Consider the following 17,633-nt stretch of genomic DNA (forward strand, 5'->3'; position numbering starts at 1 on the left):
TTTCTCTGTGACATGCACACACACACACACACACACCCTCTCATAACCCTCTGGTGGCAACTGTTCCTCAGGGTGACATGGCCATATAACAAAGCCTTATTAACACTGTGAGCAGCCATCTCCTATTCTCCTAATCTCCCCTCACACCAAAGGCAGAAACATATGCACACACACACACATACACACACACACTTACACAGTTAGAGATGCGGCAGGGAAATATCAAATCATAGCTTAACAAATTCACTTAAAAATATTGGTAATACTTTACAATAAGATCGCATTAGTTACAGTTGGTTGGCGCATTAATTAACAGCTATTCTTTTATATATTATTATTATTTTTTTTTTTTTTAAATGACCCTCCAACACTAGCTCTCTCTTTTTTATTTTACTATTTTATCTACATGTTTTCTTTTTATTCATTAATTTTGTGTACAGTTCATAGATCTGAACATCCGCTAAAACAATAAAATTTAGTTTAGAAGCAAAACTGTCAATACTAGCTTGTACAATAATAGCAGCCGTGCCTTGAATATGTTATGTATATTTTTTTCTTGTTCCACCGAAAGGTTTTTCGTTTGTCTTTTCAGTAAGTTTAGCCTCGTTTTGTCTTCATTTACATCCAGCGTTTTTGCTATAATTTGTCATCTTTTTCATCTGATATTCCAGGAATTGATCAGTTAAGGCGTCTTTCATAATGTGAGCTAATTGCTTTCACTTTTAGTTTTTCTATTTTTCGATTAAAAGGGAGTTTGGTTTTATTGACATTTTCTGTGTTATCTTCCCCCATATACTGTCATCTATATATTGTAAATACATATAGACAAAACTAAATTTAATCTTTGTTATTTAATAAAAAGTAAGTAGAAACAATTCAAAAAAATAATCATAGTTTATTTTCATGGACAAAATGTTGCAAAATAACATTCATCTAGTTCTTAAGTTATATTTATATAATATAAAATTCTGTATATCATATTCTATAATATGATTATATTATATTATATTAATAAGTGACACAGCATTTTGAATGTATTAGTTTGTTTAATGGATGTGAAAGAGAAAGGTTCCACCTGTTCAGTCTGAGCTTGTGATGTGCTGGTCAAACAGAAACTCAGCTGTGTTCTCTTCCTGTCTCTCTCTCTCTCTCTCTGCTCCCTTTTGCATATGTGTGGTGATAATGGAATAGCAGGCTGCACTCCACCCGTCCCCACCCCACTCAAACCAGTCCAGCTGACTATTGACACTCCAAACATTTCCATAGCCTGCCCGCATACGGAAACACAGGAGGAAATACAGGGAGGAGGGAAAGAACAGGGCACCACAGACTAGCATCACTCTCTCATACAGTACACCTCACATACAATATTTATACATAAATGTAATACACACACACACACACACACACACACACACACAAATATGAAGTATACTGTAAAGAAAGCTATAGTTCACATTGAATTATTTGTGAGTTTCTTCCGTCCAGTGTGACTCATGTTTGTAAATATGAGCTAGACAGAAAGTCTAGTTGAGCTCGTTTAAAGGGGTATGATTGGATTTCAAGTTTTCCTTTCTCTTTGGAGTGTTACAAGCTCTCGGTGCATAAAGAAGATCTGTAAAGTTGCAAAATCTAGAGTCTCAAATCCAAAAATATATTCTTTATAAAAATAAAAAATCCACCACACCTACCTAAAACGGCTCGTTCTAACACCCCCCCAAATGTATTCACGCAAAGAAAGAAGGCGTAACTTTTATTCTCGCTGTTGCCGACACTACCATGTTGTGGAGACGCTGTGTGTTTCGTTGGGAAAGCGAAACTACTTTGTTTGGCCTTCCAAAAGAGGACACAACTAGAAATCAGTGGTTAAGTTGTATTTCAACACTGTTCCAGAACCGTTCATCCCAAATATTCAGATGTGTGCAGCGCATTTTAGGATGAGGACTGTTTCCTGTGAGAGTAGCCTACAATGCCAGTGTCTGTTTCTATAAAATAGGTAAATTCCAACTTTGCAAGGACAGTCTGGGGCTTCTGACTCCCAGTCTGTAAGTATGTTTTCATATTAAATAATTTGCCACTGGTGATTCAAACACGAGTTTTGAGCAGTGTAGAGTAGCGCTTGTTGTTTGTCACTTCTCCGATCACAAATGCAGACATGGTTTTATGTTTATGTAACGCATAAAAACACAGTATAAATCATTATACTCCATTGCACTGGATGCAACAAATGCCTCATTTGTAATGGTTTTATTAGTTTTGTCTTGTCTCGTCGCACCAGGACATGCATCACAGTTTGTTAAGGGGCGTAACATTTCCGCACTGGATAGCTGGCCAATCAGAGCACACCTCGTTTTTTCCTAACAATGAGCTTTGTAAAAATTTACGCGTTTCAGCAGGCGGGCATAGCGGAGCAAAAATAATGTACATTATGTGGAAAATTATGTGCTTTTTTTTAAACCTTAAAACACATAAACATAATGCATTACACCTAGACTTGTGCCGGTATTCGGTAATGAGATATATCACGGTAATGAATATACACAATATTGTTATCGTGGGCACTTCTAAATACCGTGAATAATTATATATTACAAATTATTCAGTCCTTACCCTTTAAACACCACAAATAAACCAGCTGGACTACTTTCTGAAAGATATTTAATAATTCTAAATAGCCAATCAGATTTGAGTATTTGCTATGATGTTCATCACAGTGCCAAATACTTAAGTATTACGTTTTAAAAGGCTATTTTAATCTGGACTACAACATGACATAGAAATCTTGTACTAAATTTCAATACCGTGATAATACCGTTTACCGTGATAAAAGCATGAGCAATTAATCGTAACAGGAATATTTTATACCGGCATATCCCTAAATACACCAAATACACAACATAATGTTCTTTTTAGCAACATCAGATGACCCCTTTAAGTCTTAATGGCAGCTGTGTAATGTGACAGTTTGGCTTAGACCAGTGTTTTCCAACCTTTTTTTGTCTTATGTACTTATTGACTTCTATAATTCTTGGTCTAATAAACTGTGTAGATCTTGGTAGTTTCAGTGAACACAGATCTGAATTCATGGATAACAATAGCAGGATCGGTGTGTCGTCTAATGCCACTTCTGTGAAATATTGACATTGTTCTCCCCATGCAGCTATCTGCCACCTATTATGTGTATGTGTGTACAGTTAAAGCTTGTCATGTGTTGTGATGTCACTTGTGATGAACAGATGTTTGTGTTGTGTACAGATTAGCGTATAGATGAGTGTGCATTCAGTTAGGTGAAAGTCAAAGTTACTTTTTAGGCCTCTGTTGCCTGCACACAGGATACTGGCAGTTAAATATTTTATAGAGTTGAGAGCTTCAACTCCCTGTAAGAATCAAGAAGTCTTAATTTTGCTGAGACCATTAAATTAAAATTTAACCTGGTTTACTTTCTTAATACATGGTCTTATTGTGAATGATTTACATTGTTCCATTCATTGCATTCATTCCAGTATCGATTCAGAAAAGTGGGGTCAGTTAGATTTATTTTGGTTATTGGAAAGAATTTCATCCTTTGGTTAAGGGTTTTTTAGGACAAGCAATCTGTCTATGTTGGCATAATCGGAGTAGTTTCTTCTGTGACATTAATTTGTAGTGAATAGAGTTGGAATGGACGCATGTCCTTTATAGGGTTATTCTACCTAAAAATGAAAATACACTTATTATTTACTGACTCTCATGCTGTCCAAAATCTGTATGCTTTCTTTCTTTAGATGAAAATTCTAACATTTTAGAAAAATAACCCATCTCTTTAAATCCATATAATGCCCCAGAAATGAATTACTGTTACATGAATCGACATCATCTGATGCGAAATGATTACAAAGTCTAAAAAATGTATTTGATATTCTGATCTAATATGATCTGTAGATGCAGTTTTGTGTGGTTTACTTCACTGGTTCTCACGTGTATCGCTGTCATGTGACTCGTTGTGTGACCTATGTTTGCGCTTCGCTTTTATCTGAAGTGCAAATCAAGGATATTGTTTGCCATCTTTGTGTAAAGCTTCCGTGTGCCAAATAATCTGGTCTGACTTCTGATGAGCACCACTGAGACTAATTACTAGATACTGCATGCAGACGTTGTTATTGTTTCCACTATTCATTATTCAGAAATATCAACAAAGAGCCAAGATTCACTCCAGTTGTCTCCAACCCGCTTTGGCTTCATATTTCTCTGTTCTTCGTTTCACCCCCCTCCCTCAGTTCTGATTCTGGAGCCTGTGGAGAGAGACGACCTGAGCGGGAAGACTCTGAAGATCACAGACTTCGGCCTTGCTCGGGAATGGCATCGCACCACGAAGATGAGCGCCGCGGGCACGTATGCCTGGATGGCTCCAGAGGTCATCAAGCTGTCCCTATTCTCCAAAAGCAGCGACGTGTGGAGGTGAGCTTCCGTCCTCCTCTGGACTATCTTTCGCGGCCAAATGTGAGGTTTTATGGCTGATTATGGTCTTTTTCATGTCAGTTTTGGAGTGTTACTCTGGGAGCTGCTAACTGGTGAGGTGCCATACCGTGAAATCGATGCTTTGGCTGTGGCCTATGGAGTTGCTATGAACAAGCTGACCCTTCCCGTCCCCTCCACCTGCCCTGAGGCCTTCGCACAGCTGCTGGAAGGCAAGAACAGTTACGGTCGAGCCACATGAAACATTGACCTGTGAGATATTACATCATCTCTCTTTCTCTCTCTCTTTCTCTCTGTGTGTGTAGAGTGTTGGTGTCCTAACCCACATGGACGTCCTTCTTTTGGGAGTATTTTGAAAAGGCTGGTGGACATTGAGCAATCAGCCATGTTCCAGATGCCCCTCGAGTCTTTCCATTCCCTGCAGGAAGACTGGAGGCTGGAGATCCAGCAGATGTTTGATGAACTACGAGCAAAAGAGAAGGTTAGGGACATAAATTGATGTTTGTTTAATATTTAACACATCTCAGGAGGAGAAAATAAGAGAGGCATGTGGCGAACTTCTGAAAAATTGTCAAATTTATATATATTCTGTTTAAATTAAAACCCATTTATACAATGAATATGGATCACCATTTACCCTATATTGTCAACCAGTACAATAATACCATATATTTTACATATTTTACCATATGAATAATTGATTATGATTATAATTGATATTAATATACTATAAACTCAAAAACATTGAAGTCTTGTTAATTTAGTTTTTAAACATTTTTTTTAAATGTAATAACTTCAATAATACAGTAACTTTTTAAAAAATAGCAAATTATCTTTTTCAATTATATATTTTTAAAATTGAAAAAGAATAATAAAATGAATACAAATAAAAAAATACTTTATTAGTTGTTTTATGAAGTATACTTGATTTGAAAGGTTTGAGGATTGTAGAAATTTTTAATTTTGTCTCTTATGCTTGCCAGATGCTGCATTTATTTGATCAAAATACAGTAAAAAACAGTAATATAAAAAATATATATATATATATATATATTCACTCTCATGTGAATATAAAATAATAATAATAATAATAATAAAACATTGAAAGTAATATTTGAAAATGACATCATCTTTCAGAAATCTTTCTCAAATGCTTATTTGGTGCTCAAGAACATTTCTTATTATTATCTATGTTTGTTTTTCTCAGTATTCTTTGATGAATAGAAAGTTCGAAAGAACAGCATTTATTTGAAATCTGAAGACTTTTTTAAACAGTGTAAAAGATTTGACTGTCACCTTTGATCAATTGAATACGTCCTTCCTGAATAAAATAACATGAAAAAAAATCTTGACCCGGTATTGTACATTTAATGATAAATATTTTATATTTTAAGGATGTAATAGAGTACAGATTAGATGATTAAGACTACAGACTGTTTACACAAGTATTGTGAACCAATATACAAATTGCACAATAAACAAAAGAGAGCATAATGTGTGGGAAAATTGAATCACCTACGCTTAGGGAAATTACACTAGCTGCAATATTATAAACAATAACTTGTAGGCTCAGTGGATTAGCGGTCTAAATAATGGCCTGTTCATTAGGAGTTGCGGTCCTGGGAGGAAGCTCTGGCGCGGGCAGCTGAGGAGCAGAGGGAGCAAGAGGAGCACCTGAGGAGGCGTGAGCAGGAGCTCGCCGAGAGAGAGATCGACATCGTGGAGAGAGAGCTCAACATCATCATCCATCAGATGTATCAAGAGAAACCACACGTCAAAAAACGCAAAGGCCACTTCAAAAAGAGCAGACTGCTCAAACTTGGCAGGGACAGCAACTGCATCAGTCTGCCATCCGGTGGGTGGAATAAAAACATACACTGCCACACAAAAGTCTGGAATAATTAGGATTCTTTAATGTTGTTCTTCTTTATATATATATATATATGTGTGTGTGTGTGTGTGTGTGTGTGTGGTGTGGTTTGAACACAGTTTAAACAGTAATATTGTGAAATTTAATTTCAAATGACTTACCTATTTTAATGGATTTTTTTAAGCTGATCAAGCTGATTTGCTACTCAAGAAACATTTTTATTATATCTGCTGCTTCATATTTTGTGGAAACTAATCCATCAATGCTTCATGTGGGGGATGCATTTAAGCAGCAGGGATGCATTTAAAATCAAAAGTGACAGTAAAGACGTTTCATTTAAAAAAAAGATTTTATTTTAAATAAAATAATAATGCTGCTTTTTATTTTCTGCTTATCAAAGAATCCAAAGAATGTTAAGCGGCTTTGAGAATTGTTCAACATTGATAATAATAAGAACCTTTATTAATAATTGAGAAGTGATAATAATCGAGCGCCAAATCAGAATATTAGAATGATTTCTGAAGGATCGTGTGACACTGAAGACTGGAGTAATGATGCTGAAAATTCAGCTTTGCGTCACAGGAATAAATTACATCATAAAATATATTAGAAAGTAGTTATTTTAATTGTAATTCAATTTCACAATATTACTGTTTTTACTGTATTCAAATCACAACAACAATAATAATATTTCACAATATTGCTGTACATTTATATTCAAAGGACCCCCCCCCCCCAAATCAAATCAGTGTTATAGTCCAGTAAAATGTTTTTATCATACAATGGAAATGCAAACTGTCTGTTTTAGGTTTTGAGCATAAGATCACAGTGCAAGCGTCCCCCAGTGTGGACAAGAGGAAAGGGCAGGGTAGTGAAAGCACCACTCCTCCGGCCAGCCCAGGGGTCATCCCTCGCCTCAGAGCCATACGCTGTGAGTCAATACCTGAATGTTTCGCTTTTATATAGGAGAATAAACAAGGACCAGAGTACACTGCTGAAGTAGTTCACACCGATGTGTCCCTGCACTGCCACGTGCCAACAATCAATACCACTTAAAGAGCTGAATGTGTCTGTGAAGTGCATCGAGACCGTCTTAGCTTACATACTTGTCTTTCTATGTAATCCATACTTTATGTTGAGTTTGTAGTAGTAAAGCTAAAGATAATATTGAATATTTTGTATTGCTGTGTGGTCCAGTGACACCCAGTGATGGAAGGAGGACGTGGGGCCGGACGGCAGTGTGTAAGAAAGAGGATCTAGGGACCAAGAAGAAGGGCCGAACATGGGGGCCCAGCTCCACACATCAGCGGGAGAGAGTCGGTGGAGAGGACAGGTACACCAAAATATACACATCTCAAAGAGTTTTTATTTATTTAACAATTTTTTTTATATTGCAATTTTAATTTTAATGAATAAATGTAATGTAAATGTAATTTAATTTAATTTGAATATTTCTTTAGAAGTCCACTTATGTTTTTTATTTATTATTATTATTTTTAAGTATACAAAATTTAGTTTCTAAACACTGAAGACAATTATAAGCAATTTTAAAGTTAAAATAATTCAGATTAGCAGAAATATATATATATATATATATATACACACACACACACACATACACACATACATACATAAATACATATATTATATATATGTGTGTGAGTGTGTGTGTGTGTGTGTGTGTGTGTGTGTGTGTGTGTGTGTGTGTGAAATATATATAATTAAATAGATTTTAAAATGAAATGTAATCAAAGCTGATCCAGCCCCCTTTGTGAATAGGTTAAAGTCACTCGGGGAGGGTAAGGTGTGGTCGTCCAGCGCTCCAAATCTGGGGAAGTCCCCAAAACATGCTCCGATGTCAGCTGGATTCTCAAGCCTAAATGAAATGGGTGAGTCTAAATCACATGCTCATAGACCCGCAGTATAATGAAACAGATTAATCCTGATATCAACTGATCTGTTTCTCTTGATTTCTTCTTTTGTTTTCTGTGTAGAGGAGCACAGTGAGTGTGACGACGGTTCCCCAGGAGGCCTGGCTCCTGACCTGGGCAGTAACGGAGCGATGGAGGAGCTGGGTTCAGGGCCGGGAATAGGCTCACAGGATTCAGTTCGGCGCAGCATCCAGAGGAAAAAGAGTGACCTGCTGCTGCTGGGCTGTGCCTCTGTACTGGCCGCTGTGGGCCTGGGCTCCGACATCTTCCAGCTGGGACGACAACAGGTACACATCATGAGAGACTGAGAAAGTGGAAAAGAAAGTAAGAAACAGAAGAAAAGAGTCTTCATAGGATTTTGATAATGAATGTATTTCATAAACAAGACTACAAATAATGATTATTACTATGTAATTATTATACATGTAACAATTCATTGTAATACTTATGTGAATTCATATTTGTAATTGAATATTAAAATAGTTTCACAATAAATATAATCATTATATATTAAGTAATGAATTAATCGTTTGAATTATTTGGGCTTCCATATGTGAGTAGCTACATTTTTATATACTACTACTAGTACTTTCATATTTTCTTTCTTTAAAATTAGTGAATGTTACAAAATAAAAGTGAATGTTATAAAAACATGTTCAGCACCAGAAATTAAAATAGAATATTTATTTTGCATAAAGAACATGTTTTTGACGTGTTTTTGTTGTTGTTGTAGTAATTCTCATTAGATTTATTGCTATATGTTATATTGTATGACCTTATTGTTGAACTGATGTGACATTATTCATTCATATGTGTTCAGATGAGTCAAGACGAGCAGGACCCGCGAGAGGAGCAGAGAAAGAAGAAGGAGGGTTTGTTTCAGCGCACGGGTCGATTTAGACGCAGCACCTCTCCACCCAGCCGCACACTGTCACTCTCCCTGTCCCACAACCGCCATCCCGACTCCATCCTGCCCAGCATGGACCCGTCTCCTTCTGTTACCCTCCTCTCTTTGTCCTCCCTCTCTGACTGCAACTCCACCAAGTCCCTGTTGCCCTCTGATCCTGATGACTTTGCCCCGACCCCTAGTAGCGCTCCCCCGGTGGTCTCTCTTGCACCGTCATTAAACCCTCTGTTGGACCTGAGGGCCGAGAGTTTCAAACGAGAGCCCAATCAGTCCCTCACACCCACCCACGTCTCTGCAACTATGGCTTTAAACCGTGGGCACCGCCGCACACCCTCTGATGGGGCCATCCGTCCTCGAGCACAGACGGTCGTGGGGCATCGACGCACCCCTTCTGATGGGAGCATGCCCTTCATCCCCACACCAGCCCCGACCATTACACCATATACAGGTACAACATTTTACTTTAAATACTGTTTGCTATTAGGAGAATTTCTGTCAAAACATTTACGTTAACATTTAAAAATAATGGGTCTCATTCATGAAACATTCGTAAATATACGAGTAAATATCTGAGTGATTTGCGCGTAAAGAGAACTTCCCGAAAACTCTTCTCCTGATTCACAAAAACTTCGTAACCGTCAGATGTGATAGTGAAATGTGTGTGTGTGTTAATGAATTCCAATCAGTCGTAAATGGGACGCGCGTGCACGCTCATTCTCAATTACCATAAATCCCGCCTATTAAATCCGACTGACAACTATATATGAGCATCATATTATGACACCAAACGAAGGATTTCAACGTCTTCTCAAAAGCGACTGAAAAAGAAACATTTCTCAGCTGCAGAAATTGAAGTTTTATTGAAGTTCATTCAAAACACCACATTTTATTTTCAAGCGTACTAGTGGCGTATCAGGTCCTAAAAAAGGAAGTTTGGCAGCATATTACAGATCCTATTACTGGCTCTCATAAAAAAAGTTAAAAGGAAAACCGTATGTAATTAATATATATAATATTATTTTCAAAATGCTGTGTAAATATGTACCCGATTAAGGTGAATTAAAATGCATCCGTATTAATGAGCAAAACGTTCAGACGTTAAACGCACTATTTACGCGTGGCTGGGAGCAGGTGTAGATTTCTTTCGTACCAACTAACATTTGGAAAATACGAACGTTTTTATGAATCCGAACATTTACGCCAAAACCACTTTACACGTGATTTACACAAAAATTCGTTCTGCTCGTGTTTCATGAATGAGACCCTATGTGTTTTATTTTGTATAAAATATAACTTAAAGTATACTTCTATGATGTGTAAGTACTTTGAAAAAATGTGAAAATATTATATAAAATATTTACTTCATTTTTGCTTTAGAGGAATGCGTACATAAAGACAATATTTTAGAACCAATAAGATTTATTTAAATAAATAATATTTTATATATATATATATATATATATATATATATATATATATATATATATATATATATATATATATATATATATGTAAGATAAATGGGATTACAAAAGAAGTTTAAATAAATCTATATTTTATAACTATATTATATGTTGCTTAAAATATTTAAACAGTTATGTCATTTGTTTCATTTTACATTAATGAGAATTATTTTTTGCAGTCGTTTCTATAATATTTTTCATAAAGGCATTAATTAAAATGACTAATATTTGTCTTAACTTTTTTGTAATTCCCATTATGCTCAGTAGTAATTTTTCAAACAATATTTTATTGATGTATATTACAGTATATATAACATTTAATACTATGTGTATATATATATATATATATATATATATATATATATATATATATATATATATATATATATATCAAATATTTATATATTTATTAAATATAACATAGATGTTTAAATTATTTAAAATAATACATGATTTGTTTCTTATTACAGCAATGAGAATGAATTTATTTAGCATTTCTCATTATTCTCAGAAGTGATTCTCATAAGTGTTATTAATACTTTTTTTTCTTTATTCTTTTTGCTGTATTTCAGTATATGTAATATTTAATTGTGCATAATATATATACCGTATTTTACGGACTATAAGTCGCACTTTTTTTCATAGTTTGGCTGGTCCTGCGACTTATAGTCAGGAGCGACTTATTTATCAAAATTAATTTGAGAATTGAACCAAGAGAAAACATTACCGTCTACAGCCACGAGAGGGCGCAGTGAGCAGCTTAGACGGTAATGTTTTCTTGGTTCTAAATAAATGTGACTTTTTTCCTCGTCATAACTTATACTTAGGTGCGACTTATAGTTATAATACGGTGTGTGTGTGTGTGTGTGTGTATATATATATATATATATATATATATATATATATATATATGTGTATATATATATATATATATATATATATATGTATGTATATATATATAAATATATATATATGTATATATATATATATATATATATATATATATATATATATATATATATATATATGTGTATATATATATATATATATATATATATATATATATATATATTTATTTATATTTTTTTTACATGGCTCAAAATACAGTCTCTCATATCTCTGAAAACATGATTTAATCATTTAATAATTTATTTAACATTTCTTTAACTTGTATTATAATGTCACTTCATGTCGATCACGTGTTCTCCTGCAGGTTCCCGTGAAGCTCTCGACATTCCACGCCTGCCTGACCCGTCTCTGGTCTACCCCACAGCCCATCGCCGCAAACCTCCTCCTCCCATCCCCGTGCCAGAGCCAGACAGCCATACAGGCACACTCGAGCGTCCCAAAACCCTCGAGTTCGCTCCTCGCCCCCGACCAACCCCGGCTCGGGTACGTCCGGACCCCTGGAAACTATCATCTCTGTCCCAGACGCTCAGTTCGTCTCCAGGTAGCAGCTGTGACAGTCCGCTGGGCTCGGGTGACAGCGGAGTGAGCGCTGGAGTGGGAATCGTCCATAAAAGCCTTCTCGACATGGACATGGAAGGCCAGACCCAGGACAACACCACCCCCCTGTGCGGAAAACACCCACAGGCCACTCTATGTGGTCAACATTACTCATAGAAAGACAGACACCCCACCGTCTGGTGCACCCTAAACAGCACTCTGTGGCCGTTGTAAGAGGTTTCCCCCACAGTTTGCCCCGTGATCCCATCAGACCACGTTCTCTGGCAGCTCTAATGGAGAAGCTGCCCTCTGCAGTAGCTAGACAGACGCCTCCTGGACCGGTTAAGAGATAAATGACCTTGATTTTGTGTATCTCAGCCTGTCCGAAATGACTCATTCTCTGGGAGTTTAATGGGCCTTATAACGGCTGCGATCGGTTGGTTAAACAGTGGCCTGTTAGTGAGCAGGAGAGGGCAGTCTAACTACTGTAGGTCTGTGACATTCCTTGTTTGTCCATATCCATATTATCATAGGGCAAGTCTCTCTCGCCTCTTCTTCTTCATCATGGTCTCCATGGGTATAACCAGTTTTTTTGGCCTGGAAGAAAAATTATTATTATTATTATTATTTTTTTTTTTTTTATATATTTTTCATCCCCTCCAGTGTGTACATTGTAAAGTTCAGTGATGCTTTCTGTATTTACATTCAGGAGAATTGTGTATGCAGTTAATTGCAATGAAACAGGGAGCTCTTTTCCGAGTTGCATTCATTTTAATATATTGATACAATATAAAAATAGGTGTACCATAAGAATTTAATATTTTTCTTTTTTGGGGGAAAAACCTAACATACTCATCTCAAACTACTCTCTGCATGACCTAATCAGAATGTGAGAGCAGTATAAACGAGGAGATGCTTTCTCTCCATGTGTGGAGGTACTTGGCACTTTCCAATGATAGGGTACACTTCTTTGTTTTTGTTTTTTTAAACCATTAGAGGCATAAATCTCATGTTTTTTTTTTTAACTCATCATGAATTAACCTAAAATGGTAATTTTGGCCTGTCCCACTTCAGATATATAATGATAAATTATACATATACTGTACATTCAAAACATATACACATTATACATATAACACATATAAACTGACATTCAATTCATTGTTGTTTATTGATATAATTTAATGACTACAAAAGTCTTGTCTCACAGTTTGTGCATAACCCTGCATGATTTAATACATTTAAGCAGAAAAACCTACTTGCATGTTCTCAATGTTTCCACAAATTGGAGTGATGACTGCATTTTGACCGGCACAGCTTTCAACTGTTACCTACGCTATTAAAGAAATATCATCTTAAAATATTTGTCTTTAGTTTATGGGAGATAAGTGCATGGGAAGTAACTACGACTCACCATATCTAGCCCCTATTGCTAGCTCCATTAGCAACACACTTCTTTTCTTAAATGTTGTATTTTATTTTAATGTTTATTGCAAACAAATAACAAAATCAGCCGAACCCTGGTTTTAAACTCTATTTAGAGATCCCAAATCAATTCTACACTATTGTTCAAAAATTTTGGAGTTGGAAATATATTTGTATACTGTATATTCTTGAACGAAGTCTCTTATGAACACCGAGGCTGAATTAATTTGATCAAATACAGGGAAAACGAAACGAAATTTGAAATGTGTCCTGCCCCAAATTGACGAACGATAGTGTACATGTCCCAAATATTGGTAAGAAGTTTCAAATCTTACTGGAAATGAATAAAATATTTAATTGAATCATTTCTGAAGGTTAAGCTTTTTTGTACCCTATTCATGGAAAGTGCTTCTTGCTGTGCATGTCAATCAGACTAAAACTGGATGAGTAAGCCACTCACTCTAGTTCTAGTGTTTCAAGTGGAAAGCATTTATTCCTCCTCTCTTCTGAAAAGCCTCTGAGAAATGGGAAAATTGGGGTTTTTGTAACAATTGGCAATAAAAGGCAAACATGTACTACCTGTTTTTTCTTCTGTACCAGAAAGACACTTGCTTACCTCCTTAAGTGATGTTCTTCCTCCACCTACTGAACAATTCAACTGAAGAGACACCACAGAGAGCATTCTGAAGGAGACTGTCATGTCAGGGCACATGGAAAGAGACGTGATGAGATCTTTGATGACGTTACACTTGTGCAGGAAATACAGGATGTTCATTTGGCGGACTGAATGGTGCTGAGAAATGCACACTGGAGGGTTGTCAAATTCGTTGTGCTGAACTGTTAAACCTGGTAGTAGACAGTATTTATTTTTTGACTGTCCACCAATGAGTATGCCTGTATGTGAGTTTGTGTGTGTGTGTGCGCGCGCGCATGTGGTTTTGTGTTCTTATTGTTATCATTTTTATGGGGTCATTCTGTGTGCAGGGGTTGAATAAACCCACCCCCTTATTTCCTGTGTGAGGGAACACTAAGAGTATTTATTAAAATAATTGTTACAAGCAGTAATATGTTGGTTTCAATTGTTTTTTTTTTGTCAAATCTTGTGCTGTGTTTTTATAATTACACAAGATCCTGTTAAAAGATGCAACAATAACTATTATTATTATTTTAAATAATTTTCAGTTGCACTTCTTTCCAGCCGAGTTATTTATTTTACATAAATAATTTAATGCATTTATGTATAAGCTTTTAATTATAATGTTTTAAAAATAAAAGAAAGTCAGTCCACGGCTAAATTGGACTTTTTACTGATAGCAGTCTTATTGCAAATCTGTCGTGGTGAGGATTTGTTACATTCATATCTCACATCCTCAAATTTTAAATTATTTAAACACTATCCTTTATTTTATTCCCATAATAAACAATAAACCAACACCGATTTATTACAAAATAATAATAACAAAAATAGAACACTAGATGTCGACAAAGTCCCGCGGTGCAAATTGAATAATTATGACGCAATGGATTCCTAGAGTGACTGTTGTTTTGTGCTTTTACGTTAACGCCAGCACAAAAACAACAGCTTTACAATCACTTCCGCTTTCTTTTCTTTTTTTTATTATTTTATAAAATAAAAATAGTGTCACAAACTCTCAAAGTAAACCCCAAAAAACATTTTATAATTTAGCTTTCAGAGCATAGCTATAGCATGACATAAGCAAAGAAGCATATCTGGCTCCACCGTGCACGTGCGCGCGCGCTCACAGAAACTGCTCTGTTTACATCAGCGATTGTTCTCTGAGGACAATGAGAAGACACCACACTGATATACTCCTCTCCAGGAGACAAATAAGTATATGGAAGGGGGGAAAGGTTTTGTATGTGATAATTTTAAAACAACAACAAAAAAATTAAATATATATCCCCTCAAATTGCTCGATAAAGGCTGTAAATGCTAAAAAAATATATAATAATAATAATAAATAATAATTATTAATAATAATGCGGTATTTGGATTATTGTAAGTGGTAACGTTAGGTGTAGAACATTGTGACTTTCCAGCCGTAGCTGTATCCCCTCTAGCCACAACCCTATGCTTCCAGACGCCAGCCAGTTGCTTAGCAACCACACTTCACTTCCATGGCAATGCTATAAAAAGCAACAACAAAGAAATAAAGGGAAGATGGTGGACATATGAGGGAGTGTGTCAGAAGAACTACACACTCATACGATCATATTTTGACCTCCAAATATACATACTTTACCCTTTTCTCTGATGATTTAATTATTTAGTTTTAAGCATTGTATATTTTCCATTCAACAAATTCTTCACTTTTGCCTTCTCATTCCTAAAATAGAAATTGGCCACCCCAAACTAATCATCATCCTTTCTGATATTACAAATGATTTTGTAAGTTTAAAATTATGCGATTTATTATTTTGCCCTGCTCTTTAATTGCGTCTTAGACTTTCTTCCCCATCATTTATCTTCTTTCTTTTTTTTTCTTTTTCTTTTTTTTTATTCAAGTGTGAGTGTTTTTGTGTTTTTCTCTCCCCTTTTGCATTCACAACCCTGGATGACATTATGGAAGGTAGTCAGCGGTGACATACACACTGTGTCCCACTGAGAGAGATGGAGGAAAGAGACGGAGGAGGGAGAGCCCGGTGGTTCCATTAAATCTGTGGAGGATTGGAACAAACACTGAATCTCTGGATGCCTGGCTTCTGGTGCTCAGTGTTGTGAAGAGAGAAACATAATGGGTACGGATGCAACACTGCAACTGTTTGCACATTAAATGAATAGTTCACCCAAACATGAACATCCTGGCATCGTTTACTCACCCTCGTGTTGTTCCAAACCTGAATGATTCTCCTTCTTCCGTGGAACACAAAAGTACTTTTACATACAATACATCAACATACAGTGATTGGGCAGGGGTTATCAAGCTCTGAAATGTATATTATTAAAAGCCATACATTCAACATGACTCATGCACCATATTGTGACCCTTTTAATCCATCTGATAGTTTTGTGTAAGGAGCCATTTTTTTATGCTTTTGTGCATCCAAACATTTCAGCAAAGCTCATGAGTGCATGAGTCACTATAGCAAGCACAAAATGTAATTTTTTTAAAGAACTCATTTTAACTTGAGCACCAAAGTTAGAATGGCATGTCATGTGCGAAGACTTTCCTGGACGTTTCTTGAGAATCTTAACACCTTGATTATTTTGGTTCAGTTTTGTTTAATTAGAGTTGGTTGTTGTAGGGGCTTTGTGTTTCTTCTATAAATGGTTGGTTTTGCATAAAAAAATCAAACAATAATATAGTTTCTCTTTTTAAACTTTATTTGTAGACTTCAATTAGCAATCAATAGTGCATTCCTGAACTTGCAGGTAAACATAACCAGTCGGCAGGTCTTGTAATATCTGGCGGAAGTATGTACAGGACTTCCCAAAGAAGCAATGAATGACCGCAGTAATGCATTAACATTATAACCAGAACAACCAGAGGGTCAAAGTCTCTCTCTCTCCAGAACAGGCAAGAAAACCGAAAAAAAAAACAGTGGATTTGTCTCTCTCTTTCAGGACAGTAGGGTACCCTCACCCCTTCTTCCTCATACGCAAAATCCCTTGCCATTCTCTCCAGACCCACCCCGGATGACCTTTCTTTCTGGAGGTCAAAGGGCAAACCCTCAATCCTCAGACTGCCAATCAGACAAAAACAAGGCTAAGACATCACAAACAAGCCAAGATACAAGAGGAAAACTGATCATACAGTATACACAGGTATAAAGCTGCCTCTCACAAATGTTAAATATATTTTTCCATAAATATCCTTTAGTTATCCTTCTCTTTTGCTCTCTCACATATCGACAAAAAACAATTTAATAAAGTAAAGCTTTCGACAACCATTTTAATGTCTTTAAAACCGCACAAGTCTACTTTGACATTCAACAAACACATACCTCAAGTGACATCCAAGAAAAAGTACATTAAGTTTATCTGCTTGTCCATGAACCAGTTTGTGCTTTTGATGTTGTCTTTAGACAACAGTCAGATTTGATGTTTCTCCATCTGTGTAGAAAGAGATCCAGCACATGGGGACATATGGACCACAGCTGAAAGAAGCAGTGAT

General features: G+C 36.0%; 1 protein-coding gene across 1 annotated transcript in view; it reads left to right on the forward strand.

Moving 5' to 3' along the window:
- The window catches only part of LOC113061670 (mitogen-activated protein kinase kinase kinase 10), a 34,506-nt gene extending 19,948 nt beyond the window's left edge, over nucleotides 1–14,558 (forward strand). The window contains exons 2-11 of the mRNA XM_026230983.1: nucleotides 4,257–4,437; nucleotides 4,519–4,667; nucleotides 4,761–4,936; nucleotides 6,064–6,310; nucleotides 7,134–7,256; nucleotides 7,523–7,658; nucleotides 8,105–8,214; nucleotides 8,320–8,543; nucleotides 9,077–9,611; nucleotides 11,840–14,558. Of these exons, the coding sequence (XP_026086768.1) occupies nucleotides 4,257–4,437; nucleotides 4,519–4,667; nucleotides 4,761–4,936; nucleotides 6,064–6,310; nucleotides 7,134–7,256; nucleotides 7,523–7,658; nucleotides 8,105–8,214; nucleotides 8,320–8,543; nucleotides 9,077–9,611; nucleotides 11,840–12,249 (2,291 nt within the window). The 3' untranslated portion in view covers nucleotides 12,250–14,558. The remainder of the gene's footprint in view (nucleotides 1–4,256; nucleotides 4,438–4,518; nucleotides 4,668–4,760; nucleotides 4,937–6,063; nucleotides 6,311–7,133; nucleotides 7,257–7,522; nucleotides 7,659–8,104; nucleotides 8,215–8,319; nucleotides 8,544–9,076; nucleotides 9,612–11,839) is intronic.
- Nucleotides 14,559–17,633: the final 3,075 nt, after the last annotated feature.

This window comes from Carassius auratus, chromosome 43 (assembly GCF_003368295.1).
Source record: "Carassius auratus strain Wakin chromosome 43, ASM336829v1, whole genome shotgun sequence".
Taxonomy (NCBI): domain Eukaryota; kingdom Metazoa; phylum Chordata; class Actinopteri; order Cypriniformes; family Cyprinidae; genus Carassius; species Carassius auratus.